Source organism: Nyctereutes procyonoides, unplaced genomic scaffold (assembly GCF_905146905.1).
Source record: "Nyctereutes procyonoides isolate TBG_1078 unplaced genomic scaffold, NYPRO_anot_genome, whole genome shotgun sequence".
Classification (NCBI taxonomy): Eukaryota; Metazoa; Chordata; class Mammalia; order Carnivora; family Canidae; genus Nyctereutes; species Nyctereutes procyonoides.
The window spans coordinates 42,268,530-42,282,610 of NW_026575131.1; the positions used below are offsets into that span (position 1 = coordinate 42,268,530).

The 14,081-nt window shown below is 46.4% G+C and overlaps 1 protein-coding gene across 1 annotated transcript; it reads right to left on the minus strand.

Annotated features, from left to right (window-relative positions):
* Window positions 1-2,340: 2,340 nt before the first annotated feature.
* Window positions 2,341-5,859, minus strand: TDGF1 (teratocarcinoma-derived growth factor 1). Its single transcript, XM_055344295.1, has 6 exons — window positions 5,840-5,859; window positions 4,919-4,971; window positions 4,704-4,832; window positions 3,817-3,931; window positions 3,625-3,734; window positions 2,341-2,456 (listed from the first exon to the last, which is right to left on the minus strand). Exons 1-6 carry the CDS (start codon window positions 5,857-5,859, stop codon window positions 2,341-2,343), a joined length of 543 nt encoding a protein of 180 aa, XP_055200270.1.
* Window positions 5,860-14,081: the final 8,222 nt, after the last annotated feature.

Consider the following 14,081-nt stretch of genomic DNA (forward strand, 5'->3'; position numbering starts at 1 on the left):
TATTTATTTATTCATGAGAGACACAGAGAGAGAGAGGCAGAGACACAGGCAGAGGGAGAAGCAGGCTCCACGCAGGGAGCCTGATGTGGGACTTGATCCTGGGTCTTCAGGATCATACCCTGGGCCAAAGGCAGTGCTAAACTGCTGAGCCACCCGGGCTGCCCTATTTTATTTTTTAAAGATTTTATTTGTTCGACATAGAGAGAGAATAAGCAGGGGTATAGAGGGAGAGGGAGAAACAGGCTCCCCGTTGAACAGGGAGTCCAATGCAGGACTCAATCTCAGGACCCTGAGATCATGACCAGAGCCAAAGGTAGACACTTAACTGACTGAGCCACGCAGGTGCCCCAGGGAGTTAACTTTAATGCGTAAACTTTCAATTGGGAAGATGAAAAAGTTCTGGAAGATGGATGGTGGGGATGGTTGCCCAGCAATGTGGATGTACTGAATGCCATGCCATGGAACTTTGTAGTTAAAAATGGTCGAAATGCTAACTTTTATATTATGTGTATTTTACCACAATAAAAATGAGTCAATATTAAAAAAAATTAAGTATAGCTGATGTGACCCGAATCGAGGTGGCATTGGAATGCCCAAGTTTGGAAAACACTGTCCCAACCTCACCTACAGTGTGGTTACAGGTTATTTGCATGCAAATGAGATGCCTTTTTCAATATTCTGAAGGTTTTTTTTTTTATTTTCATTTCTGGGCAAATAACACTGGTAAAAAAGCAGGTAGAAAGAGAAGAATTGTGACATTTGTTGAGAATTTTTGTACCACTGCTCTATTTTAGTTTATGTGGTTCTAAAACACTGGTGTAGGAAACTAACTCCGGTTCCAGTTCAGACTGAGAAACGGGGGCTCCCCTGCCCCACAAGTAAGTGGCTAGACCTGCCTTCCACACCAGCAGTCCACCCCCATGCCCTGAGCTCTTTGAGGTGCACCTACATCCTGCTGATCTCATTTTACCTTCCAGCCACTGGATAGTGCAGAAAACTTCCACTCCTTTGGAATTTCGCATCTGTAGGGCATTAATTTGGAGAAACAAGAATTGGGGACAAAGTAGTACCTAAATAATGGAAACAAATGTTGTCCTTGACAGCAGAGAACAGACACCAAAGCCAGAAACAACACTGGGTCTGAGCTCTCGGCTCTACCAGTTATTTCAGATTCTAGCCTGAGGTAGTCATGGCATCCCACACCCCCTCCCTGTGGAAAACACAAAGTACAGAGGGGAAAAACCTACCGCCACAAAGCACTTGTCACAGCCCAGCCCAGAAATAACCACAGGTCACATTTCAGTCAATATATTCCCCATTTTTACTGGGCATACTCACATACACAAAGTAGTTTTAAAGTGGGTTTTACAATACATAGTTTTATCACCTGGTTTGCAAGTAAATCTATTGTGAACATTTTCTCTTTTGCAACAGTCAATATACTTGTAAGGTATGGAGAAAACACAACCTATTAAGCTCTCTTGTTGGGGAAATTTAGAGAGATTTTTTTTCCCAAGGAAAACTTTGTTCTCTCTACAATGCATTGAGAAAAAAGGTGTGTCCTTGTCTTCTACAGCTTTCTATGAACGATAGGAACTTGCCTTTCAACTTAGCTTTTTAACTTGCTTCTTGGGCTCATCTAATCATCAACCAAGTAGTTCAGTTTATTTTTCCCAATCTCTCTCCCATTTGCTTCCTCTTTTCTACCCTGTCTCCCTGGTATACACATGCACTTCTAATACTTCAACATGTGCTTCCTGCTCTCTTTACAGAGGCTTCCTTTCTTTTCCTTTTAAAGATAAGGTCTTAATTGATTTTGATCAACTCTACTCAAAACTTTAACCTCAGGTCCATATTAGGAGTAACCTTTAATAATTTGAAGATAGAATTCAACTGTTTAAGGAAAATAGTAAGAAACGCGTGGTAGAGATACATGTATTAAGAAACAGATCTTGGTCATAGTGTAGATATGGCTGACTTTTTTAAAAATAGATTTTATTTATTTATTTGAGAGAGAGAGTTGGAGGAGAGGCAGACACTCCACTGAGCAGGGAGCCTAATGTGGGTCTCAATCCCAGGACCCTGAGATCATGACCCAGGCCAAAGGCAGACGCTTAACCAACCGACTGAGCCACCCAGCTGCCCCTATGGCTGACGTTTTTTGGAGGGAAGGGCAGAAGAAATTAGTTGGTACCTGAAGGTAACATTAGGGACCATGATGAAAATCTATTCACTATTTCAAGGCAATGACCAAATGATCATCTCTAGTTAAGACACTGGAGTGACAGCCTTTACAGGTTATGAAATTTGCATAACAAATATTGCATATGCAAGTGTCCACTAACAGTAACTTTGTAGAGCAAGGCAGATGCCAGCTAGCAAAAAAGTGGTGCCCGAAGACAGTGTTAATTCTGGAGTCCTGGAAACCAGGAAGTGCTCATCCATCACGTGGCCATCTGAAAGGTAGGGACACTGGGTCATTAAAGGACATCCCTCCAGCAGTTTATCCTGCCCATGTGGCATATCTATACCAGCCAAAAAATCAGTTGGGACTCAACATTTGATGAGTACAGTATGCTTATGGGGCCAAGTGTATGGATTATATGGACTTCAGACTTCCCTGGAGAAAAACTTTTTCAGCCAAAGTTGCTGTGGACCTACTGTTAACTTGGATTTTCCCTGGACACGTGCTCTCACACCTGGAAATTCACCCCAGCCGGCAACACCTTTGATGGCAGGGGTGCAGCAGGACTTGGTTAGGTATCGATGAGGAGACAGCCCACTTGGGGTCCCAAGACCCAGCAAGAAAATATGGTCTCTGCCCATGCAGTCTTCCCATTCACACTTAACCAAACACCTATCCTGGGCCTGGCATCCAGGAGGCGAGTGGAAAAGCCACTATCCCTGTCCAGGTCAGGGCTCCCCTCTTGTACTCAAGTGAAGCATTTGCTTTCATTTAGTTTCTGCCCTAACCATGTGCAATTTCTAACATCCACAGGGTGAGAACTCTGAGAGGCCTCTGAACCTGGGTGGGCCCAGGAATCTGGTTCAGGGTCGGGGCAGGGCAAGAACCCTCTCCTCTGGGTCCCTGTTCTTCTTGTTACTGTTTTCCTCAAATCAATAAAAATTCACAAGGTGACAAGGTTGAGACCATTCACAGAGGGGTCCACGCGGGCCTCCTTGAGGATCCGTGATGAGGTTCCTGAGGAGTGAGGGAGGTGGGTGGAGCCTCTGGTGGAATTTAAGGGCCCAGAGTTGGGAGTCGTCATTCTGGAGCTGGTCTGGGTCTCCCTGCCCAAAGAAAAGGAAAGCCCAACAACACCCTCTTGGTGTTTATGAGGCCAAGCTTTGTCTTGTTTCTTTCCCTTAGTAGAAGCTCACACACTATAAAATGTCAGATGGACCTGACATAACTCTCCACCTGGAAGGTGACATTTCTGAGGCAGTTAATCTGAGGGACGCCGATGTGACCACCCCATCTGGAGCCCTCAATGCTTTTATAAGCAGCACTTGGGCTGCCAGGACCCAGCAAGCCATGACTCAGAGGAGAGACTCCCCTTTGCCAAGTGGCCACAGGCAACTAACTATAACTTGAAAGGACAGAAGATGGGACTGTCTACTTACCACACCCTGGTAGAAATGTCTGCCGAAAGCAGTGTAGCCGGCCGCGCCAGCATTTACACATGGAACATCTCTTGGGCAGCCAGGTGTCATGGGGCACAGACTCACAGTTCCTGGAAAGAAAGGATAAAGTGATGCATATGGTTTTTAACTCCTGCCCCTATTTCTCTCTTCCCACCCCCTTTGATGGCTTACTCTTTTCGAGAATCGTGCTCACAGTTGCGACCATAGAAGGAGGGGGGGCAGGCACAGAAGGATCCCAGCATGCAGGTTCCCCCATTCAGACAGCAAGTTTTGTTTAACTCCTTACCTGGAATATAAGTAAGAAGAGGTGGCTGAGGGAGGGCAGGGTGCGGGTGGGTACTGAAAAGCTAAACCCTGGAAGTGAAGGTTAATACAGTGCTAAGGGCTTGGGCTCCCCAGTGCTTAGGGATGTTTAAATCTTGCTTTTTTTTTTTTTAAAGATTTATTTATTCATGAGAGGCACACAGAGAGAGGCAGAGACATAGGCAGAGGGAGAAGCAGGCTCTCTGCAGGAAGCCTGATATGGGACTCGATCCCGGGATCCCGACCTGGTCCGAAGGCAGATGCTCAACTGCAGAGCCACCCAGGTGCCTACACTCTTGTTTTTTAGAGTGGCTTTGCTACCTGAGCCTCTGAGCAGAGAAAGCTTTTTATTTGTTTGTTTATTTATTTGAAAGAGAGTGGGGAATGGGAGAAGCAGGCTCACCACCAAGTGGGGGGCCCAATTTGGACTTTGATCCCAGGACCCTGAGATCCTGACCTAAGGCAGACGCTTAACCGACTGAGCCACCCAGGTGCCCTCAGAAAGCTTTCTCATGCTCAGGCCAGGGGTGGTTCCCAGAGCCCCCAAGTGCAGTGGAATCAGTAGAAAAACTGCGTGCATCCCAGGGAGGTGAAGTACACGCTGCCGAACTGGCCTCCAGAGCCAAGACCAGTCCAGCCATCCACCCAGCTCCAGAATCAGGTTGCCACTTGGGGAAAAGAGCATCAGAAAGATAGGAAACACAAAGGACCAGGACGGTGATAGCATGCTGTGGACCTAAGGCAGGTGGTCTTACTGTCCTGGATCCCTATGGAGGGCACAAAGTGGGAAGCCCGGTGATGAAATGCAGGCTCCTCCCGGGACCAGACACTGCCATCTCTTAAGGGCGGCGGCTCTCTCCTCGAAAGTTCACGGTGGCCCAACCCTTAATGACAAAAATCAACCAGTGGGTTTTAGGATTTCAGGCCCTGTGAAAATTGCTGCTGATCGAAATAACAAAAGGTCTCTCACCAGCAACTAATTCCAGTTCAAACGCTTTGGAAATGGTCATAATCAAAATCACCCTGGGAAGATGAAATCAGACATCCATTAGCAAAACAAGGCAAATAAAACCTTTTGAGTTAACAGTTAACACCTAGGTCTTCCCATCTCAAGGACAAGACCACAGATCACTGGGGAGGAATTATATAGTCCCACCAGGCTTTCTCTTTCTTTCCTTTTCCATGGCTAGTTCATGTAGCAACATCAAGAAAAATGATGAGAATAAAAAACACCTAAAAGCCAGTTCTTTTCCATATGTATCAAGACTTCTGAGGCTCTGTCCTCCTCGACACATAATCTTAAGTCGGCGTACATCTTTTAGTTTAGATTTCACAGAACAGGTATTCTTCTGTACTTAGTTCTTCATAGGAGAATGTTAAAATGATTGCATGACAAAAAAATAAAATAAAATAAATAAAATGATTGCATGACATCCTGTGTAATCAATGAATCACATTTTATAAACTATCTCATTTAAACCAGTCATTGAAGAGATTTTCGGGATAAAACCAATCACCCCCTATTATTCCTCACGGTTTGGCAAATACTGAATCTATGCCTTTAAACTTCTCAGCAGCAGATTTTTATTTTTATTTATTTATTTATTTATTTTTTAGCAGCAGATTTTTAAATTTGATTGTTAATATTGATCTTTTCTTACCCAAGAGAGGAAAATGCTAGTCATCTCCCAGGCTGCCCGACCGTAAATGTTAAAAGCCAATGGCAGAGCTGGATGGAACCCCAAGCGTGAAGTTCCAGGTCTTTCGGGAGAAACAGCATCGCTGTCGGCAGCCCTTTTAAGGTTTGTGCCAAACGACAGGGAGTAGAACACGATTTCCGAAGCTGGCAGGCTCTGGTAATCAGAAGCTCATAGTCAAGGTGGGTTCATACCTGCAAGAGAAGCGCTCCATCTTTCTGAGGTCCAGAGCTTCTAACGAGTCAGGGGGAAAGAATGTCAGCATGGCTTGCATTCATGGTCGTTGCTAAAATACCCAAAGGAAAACATGAATTTCATGAAATGAAAAATGGGGATTTAGCAAGAAGAGTATCTCAGAGAAAGATGCTTTCCCCTAAGGTCTTAGGAGGAGCAGGAGCAGGGTGTCCCGAGAGATGGGGGGCTCATCACTGAGCTGGGTCCTAAGGAATGCTTTGACCTTAGCCGGGGAGCCAGCCCAGCCAGCGGCCTCTCCTTCCTCAGCAACCACGAGGGAGGCAGGGAGGGCCGGCAGGTGGGCGCGGAGGCGGAGACCCACGCCCATCACCAGGCACGGCCTCTCCTGGGCTGAGGTGAGGGGCGGCCAGGCCCTGGGACAAAGTGAGATGGAAAAGGCGTGGTCTTGTTAAACTGATTAACAAGCCTTAACGTCTCTATCGTTAGTTGCCGCTTTAAAAAAAAAGAAAAAGAAATCATATTTACTCTTAAAAAAAAAAAAAGGCAATTCAATTGTTCTATCCAATTGGTGATTCCAGATTGGAGGAGTGGGAGAAAGCAATTGCTTTCACCCAGAAGTCCTCAACACCATGGTCAAGGAGTTTGGTATTTTATGGCTAAGTTCTACTTGAAATTTGCTTTCATCATTGTTTTTTTTTCCTCCCAAAATAGGCGTGTAGAGCCCGGTGCTTGGCTGGCCCTGGGTGTCTGTCCTCAGGTGACCGAGTAGAGTGTGTCTTCCCTGGTGGGAGGAACAAGACTAGGGAGCCCTGGGGATGGGGGGAAGTTCAGGGTTGCCGGGGGCCCTGGGGGATCCTGACCCCCCACTCCCACCCCTGTGAATGAGTGTAAGTAAATTCCAAGAGGCCCGAATTGCATGTGGAGTCTCCCCCTGGCTCCCCATGACACCGGAATTAACCCCCCGATTCTGGGTTCTGTGTTACCCCTACATGTGGTTATTTGGTGGTTCCTGGGAGCCCTGGAGGCTGCGGCTGGAGAGGTGTGATCGTGAGCCAGAGTCCACCCTCCTCCCTAACGTCTGTGTGCTCCAGATGACGTAATTCGTGCCAAGTCATGAATAGTAAGAAATAACATTTAATTGTAATTTCTCTTTTTTTTTTTGAAGATTTTATTTATTTATTCATGAGAGACAGGGAGGGAAAGAGGCAGACACATAGGCAGAGGGAGAAGCAGACTCCCCATGGGAAGCCTGATGCGGGGCTCGATTCCAGCACCCCGGGATCATGATCTGAGCCAAAGCCAGACACTTAACCACTGAGCCACCCGGGTGTCCCTTAATTCTAATTTGTAAAGGAAAAGCCTGGTGTTTACCGAATGTTACCGGGCATCCCGGTATGAGGCTTTTCTGGGCTATTTTCACCCATCTCTCTCTCTGTCCATCAAGTTCACGCCGTGGCAGAAGGAATGGGCAGCGTCCGTGTCCCTTGCGTGTGCACCACTGGCCACAGGTGCTGGGAGGAGCCCTTATTTGCTTCCACGCCTGCATCTTGGAGGGGAATTAGATTTAAAATAATTTTTACTGGAGAGTAGGGCCCATCAGAGCAATGGTGGGGTGCAGCCCAGGTACTATAGCAGCAGCCAGCCTTCTAAGCTCCAGCTCCTTGTGTGGCCTTTTGACTTGCTAAATGCTTCGAATGGCATGCTGAGTTTCGTGGAGACTGGGGAGCTTAGCTAGAAGCTTTGGAAGCTGGATGTGGGGTGGGGGAGGGCGATGTATAGAAGGCTAACCACCCAACCCCAGGAACTGCAAAGAAGCAGAGTGTAAAGAAAGCACAGTACAGGCGTGTCTCCTGTTATCGTGCTTTTCCCCCTTGTGCTCCGCAGACACTGCCTTTTTTTTTTTTTTAAGTACAAATTGAAGGTTTGTGGCAATCCCGCGTTGGCCAGTGGTTCCCCTGTCTTTTCCCTCTCCTCTGGCCCCCCTGTTCCCGAGAGACAATGATATTGAAATTAGGCCAATTAATAACCCTAGGGCGGCCTCTAAGTGTTCAAGAGTCACATGGAAAGCTGGAAATGATGAAATTGAGGAGAGCATGCCCAAAGCTGAGACAGGCTGGAGGCGAAGCCTACCGTGCCACACAGTTAGCCAAGTGGTGAGTGCAAAGACAAAGCTCTTGAGGGAAATGGCAAGTGGGACTCCAGGGGGCACAAAATGATAAGAAAGCCAAACAGCCTTATTGCTGAGCGGGAGAAAGCTTTTCCAGCAAATTCCTAGCACTGGAATTGTGTGGTTGAACGATGGACACTCCCAAATCATTTTCTCTTCTTTTCTTTTTTCTTCTTTTAGTGGAGTTCAATTTGCCAACATATAGCATAATACCCAATGCTCATCCTACCAAGTGCCCCCCTAGTGCCTGTCACCCAGTCACCCTCACCCCCCACCCACCTCCCTTTCCACCACCCCTTGTTCATTTCCCAGAGTTAGGAGTCTCTCATGTTCTGTCTCCCTTTCTGATATTTCCCACTCATTTTCTCTTCTTTCCCCTTTATTCCCTTTCATTATTTTTTATATTCCCCAAATGAATGAGACCATATAATGTTTGTCCTTCTCCGATTGACTTATTTCACTCAGCATAATACCCTCCAGTTCCATCCACGTCGAAGCAAATGGTGGGTATTCCTCGTTTCTAATGGCTGAGGAATATTCCATTGTATCCAGATCATTTTCCAAGAAGGCTGCACCAGTCTCTAAGTGCCCCCTACTTCAGTTCCCTCCACCACCACATCCCTTACCTAACAAGCTGGCTGCAAAAAGCATCATAATTTTTTTTTTTTTTTTACTAATTCTGTATATGAGGATAGTATCTCATTATTTGGATTTACATTGTTTTCCTGGCTGTTTTGGATGTTGTCTTCCTTTCTCTGTGAGCTGGCAGGTAGTTCTTTGAGGGAACTTGAACTGGCTTCTTGGCCATCTGCTCTGGGAAGCCTTCCGGCCACTTCCCCGGCTTCTGGTTAGCCCAGAGCCCCGTCCCGCACCGGCTCCGGGAGTTCACCTTATCTTATCAACACTGTATTGTAAACTGCTTGTTTTCCTGTCTTTCACCGACCCTTCCCCCTGCGCCTTCTCCCCCAGACTAGGAGGTCCAGAAACCTGGTCTACCAGAATTCCAGCTTCCCCAGCCTCCTGGGCAGCGTCAGTCTGTGCTAATCTTATTCCACCTGCCCCATCCCTGGCTGACGGAAATGTTGTCTTAGCCTCTGTTTCTTAAATGGGGGGTGGGGGGAGAGGTGGGGAGAGGGCAAGGTCTTTGAGAGGCACCACGGGAAACCAGCCTGCTTTCCAGAGCTGAGAAATAGAACAAAGAATGCCCCTTCCCCCCAACAACCAAGGAAAGAAGAAGAAATCCCAAGTGCTCCAGACCTCGCTGATGCTGGGCAACTTATTCTGGAGAGTTCGCTGTATAGAAGAGAAGATAATCTCGATACACTCACTGGAAAAGTCTGATTGATTGAGACTTTTGGACATGGCTATGGGTTAGAATTCTTTCCCCCAAAAACTGTTCTTCTAATCGAAGTCAACAAATATTTACTGACTGGCTACTCTGTGCTGAACACAGTGGGGGAGACAGAGATCTCCAAGATTGGGCTCCTGCTCCCTAACCACCCTCCACTCCCTGCCCCCTGCCGTGAGACAAGCCCAGAAATGTATGCCAAGTGCCATTTTACTTTATCAAAAAACTGCTGATGGGGTGGGAGCAGTCGCTTCCTGAGGCCCCACTGATCACGTCATGGCTCCAGCAGAGAGCTGGTTTCACAAGACCTGGAGAATCTCATTTAAAAGTCCTTCTTAAGTGGATTTTGTACGTGATTGCATCCGGGCATTCTTCACAGCTCTTAATGGTTTTGAAATGGATTAAGCTCAACTGGGAGTCCGAGGCTGAAATGCAAATCCCAAGTAATATCAGAAATCAATTAGAGTGAGGCTTCCTGTATGCAAAGGGCCCCGGGGCACTTTGAAGTGCGCCCCACTCTGGAGACAGCTGAGCCAGGCTGCACTTCGGACCCATGGCCACTGCGATAATAGAGGATGTTGTGTTAACCCAGTGAGTGAATGCAAACACTTTTGAACTATTTTTTGAAGTATATCATACACTTATAAAAATGTACAAATAACAAGGGTTGTAGGTTAATAAATTATTCCAAAGTACCACGTCACCACTATCCAGGTCAAGAATAAGAATATTACTAGAGCGCCCGAAGTCCACCTCCACTCCTCCAAAGCTAACTGCTTTTCTCATTTCTAATCCCGAAGATTGGTTTCTCCATGGTTTGGAACTTTATATAATGCTAAGTGTGTGTGTATGTCTGCTTCTTTCTGTTCAACGTTATGCTGGTGAGAGCCATCCATGTTGTTTGTAGAAGTTTGCTTTTTATTCATTGCTATGTGCTGTCCCTTGCATTGAATCTACACAAAGACTCAACACCACCTTATTGAAAAGATCATTCTTACATTACTGCTCTACAACGCCATTTCATCAGGAATCATTTGCTTATGTGTTGTGAGGGGTTTTGTTTTTGTTTTTAATGTCTCATACTGTTGCCTCATTCTGTATGGGCTAGCCTCTGGTCCTTCTTGTAGGACACACACACACACACACACACACATTATTATTATTATTTTTAAAGATTTTATTTATTTACTCATGAGAGACACAGAGAGAGAAAGAGGCAGAGACACAGGTAGAGGGAGAAGTAGGCTCCATGCAGGGAGCCCGACGTGGGATTCTATCCTGGGTCTCCAGGATCAGGCTCTGGGCTGAAGGCAGCGCTAAACCGCTGAGCCACCTGGGTGGCCCCACAAATACATTATTTACCAATAACATTATTCTACACGTTAGACGATCCAAAAGACTCTAGAGATAAACTCTGGGACTTGAGAGGTGTTCTGAGCTTAATTGGGTTGTCCCAAAATTTATGTGTTGAAGTCCTAACCCCTAGAGCCTCAGAAATGACTCCTGGAGATAAGGCCTTTGATGAGGTAGTTAATGAGCTCATGTGGATGGGCCCTAATTGAAGATAATGGATGTCCTTAAAAGGAGAGGAGATTAGGACAGAGATGTGTGCATGCTACAGAGGGAAGACTGTGTGAGGACCCAGGGAGAAGATACCCACCTGGAAGCCAAGAAGAGAGGCCTCAGAAAATCAAACCTGCTGACCCCTTTGATCTTGGATTTCAAGCCTCCAGACAGAAAAGAAACATCTATTGTTTAAGACACTAGGTCTAGGGCAGCCCGGCATGGAGCCTGCTTCTCCCTCTCCCTGTGTCTCTGCCTCTCTCTCCTTCTGTGTCTCTCATGAATAAATAAATAAAATCTTTAAAAAAATAAAAGACAGTAGGTCTGGGGTATTTGCTATGGCAGCCCTGGCACACTTACACAAGAAGTCAGTTTCACAAGGGTATTGGATACAAGGTCAACAATGAGAAGTCTGCCACTTGGAAGAGGGCCTTCATTCAACCATGCTGGCAACTTGATCTGGACTTGCCCTCTTCCAGAGCTGTGGGAAATAAATTTCTGTTGTTTATAAGCCACCCCATCTACAGTACTTTATTATTGCAGCCCAAATGGATGGAGACAGTACCTGAACAGACACATTGATGACAAATCTGACAGTAAAAGACCACAAGGGCAATTAATCAGAAAGACAGCACAGGACACTGAGCAGACTAGCTCATCCAGAACTGGATCCTTTGGACTAGAGCAAGGCTACAGTAAATTCAAGATTTTAATAATAGGGGGAAAAATACATCTTTTTCCATCTCGATTTCTGAGTATGTATTTACCTTTCTCCTTATCTACTCATAAAAACCATCAGGTCTGAAATCCATTGTCTTATTTAATCTCCAGATAAACTACTCGGGTTTTCCGGAGTGGATTTTCTTCAGAGCTCTACACAGGCTCTGGTGTAGTTTGGTCAAGATTCATCACTGACACGGACGTTGTTTATGAAGTATTATTTATGGGTGCTGTTTGTATTCATGTTCCAGGCCACACTGATGCCAGCACCCAAGGACATCCTTCTTGGAGTTTCTCAACAGGTATGTTGAAGGCTGGCGGAAGGGAGAAGGTGAGTGCATACTCCTGGGCACATTGAACCTGCTTTAAAGGGATTACTAAGCCTCAGCCTCCTCATCCTGCATTATCCTCCTAAAATGGGAATATGAACACCTGCCCCACAGAGATGCTCTACTATGGGCTTCTTATATTTTATAAGATATCTTATCTTATCTTTATTAGATAAATACCTACTATAGTTCTGGCACATTGAGGCATTTGACAAATGTCACTGTCTTTCTATATATCTCTCTCCCTCCTGAGGCAGGTCAACCAACACTCAGACATTCGTTCATTGGTTACTCCTACCATGTGCCAGGTAACAGGCTAGGTGGATTGATTTAAGAAGACATTAGGGCTCGAAGCCAACAGCCAAGAAGGAATTATTGAGATGTCTTTGGTGCAAAAGGTGGTTTTATTAAATCCCAGGGACAGGACCTGCGGGCAGAAAGAGCTGCACTGGGGTCATGAGAAGTGGCCCATTATATACTTTCAAGTTGGGAGGCAGGTAGGGATGGTGTAAGTCTCGAAGGAATTTTGGAAGTAAAGTTCCCAGGACTTTGAGGGGGCTAGCTGTTGTTGGGAAAAGGTAACTTATTACCGTCTAATAACACCCTAGTCATGAGACTCTTCAGATGTATGTATATTGGTGAGCCATATGCTTGGGGGATGATTGCCAACACGTATCTTGGGGCGGGGGTTAGAGATAAATGAAATTTCTAAAAGAATTTTTTAAAGGACTTTATTAATGAGAGACACACACGGGGGGGGTGGGGCAGAGACACAGGCAGAGGGAGAAGCAGGCTCCATGCAGGGAGCCCGATGTAGGACTTGATCCCAGGTCTCCAGGATCATGCCTTGAGCCGAAGGCAGACTCTTAACCGCTGAGCCACTCAGGCATCCGATCTAAAGGAATTTTTTAAAAGATTTTATTTATTTATTCATGAGAGACACAGAGAAAGAGAGGCAGAGGCACAGGCAGAGGGAGAAGCAGGCTCCATGCAGGGAGCCCAATGTGGGACTTGATCCTGGGATTCTAGGATCACGCCCTGGGCTGAAGGTGGCGCTAAACCGCTGAGCCACCCAGGCTGCCCTAAAGGAATTTTTATATGTTAAAGTAGACATACAGGATCCTGGGGATTGGGTTAAGATTACGGTTTACCCTTAGTAAGGTATCAATATCGAGGTAGTTGAGTCCCTAGACGGAATTCACTCTGCCTGTTTCAAGGATTTGTCAATGGGTTGTAGGTAGTAAGGAAATTTAATAATGTTTCTTCTGCCTTTGTTTTCCTACATCAGGATGACTGCCAAGATTTAAAGGAACAGTCAAGGGTCAGGCCCTGTGGCGCAGCGGTTTAGCACCACCGTGCGAGCCTGGGGTGTGATCCTGGAGACCCGGGATCGAGTCCCACATTAGGCTCCCTGCATGGAGCCTGCTTCTCCCTCTGCCTCTCTCTCTCTGTGTCTATGAATAAATAAATAAAATCTTTAAAAAAAAATAAATAAAGGAACAGTCAGGAGGAAATAAACATGTAATTAAATGCATTTCATCAGTGTTAGCAGGTCTGTGCTGCTGATGCTGTGGTGACAAAAGGAGTAAGGGGTCACTTTTTCAGAGACGGAGGAGTCAGAGACAGGGACAGGTACTTGCAGAGTTAAGGCACAAAAGGATGGCTGGGTCCAGCTGAAGGAGGGAACAGGATGGGGTGTGGTTGAGCTGGAGAGGTGTGATGGGGGAGGCAGTGGTGATGCCAGTGGCCTGTGAGACCTACAGGCCGGCAGGGGGCAGGTCCTAGAGAAGCACTATTAAGCATCCAGCAGGAGAATGCCTTGAGCAGGTCTGAGGGTTTGGGCAGATCTCTGGCATCAGAGCGACATAATGCTGGCACAGAAGCTGGGAGCGACTGTTGCCATAGAGCAGCCAGGAAACGCACAGTCCTCAAGTGATGTTCAGCCGTGGGGCTGGAGAAGTGGATGGCGATGCGGCGGAGGGTGGGCCGGGGGGACCTGCAGGCCCTAAGAGGGGCAGGGGGTGCAGGAGCAAGTAGTGATCTGCTTTGAGCACACTGTGCAGTTTCTAGTTTCCTAAGGGCTTAGAAAAAAAGAGATCCATGTATAAAGTAAA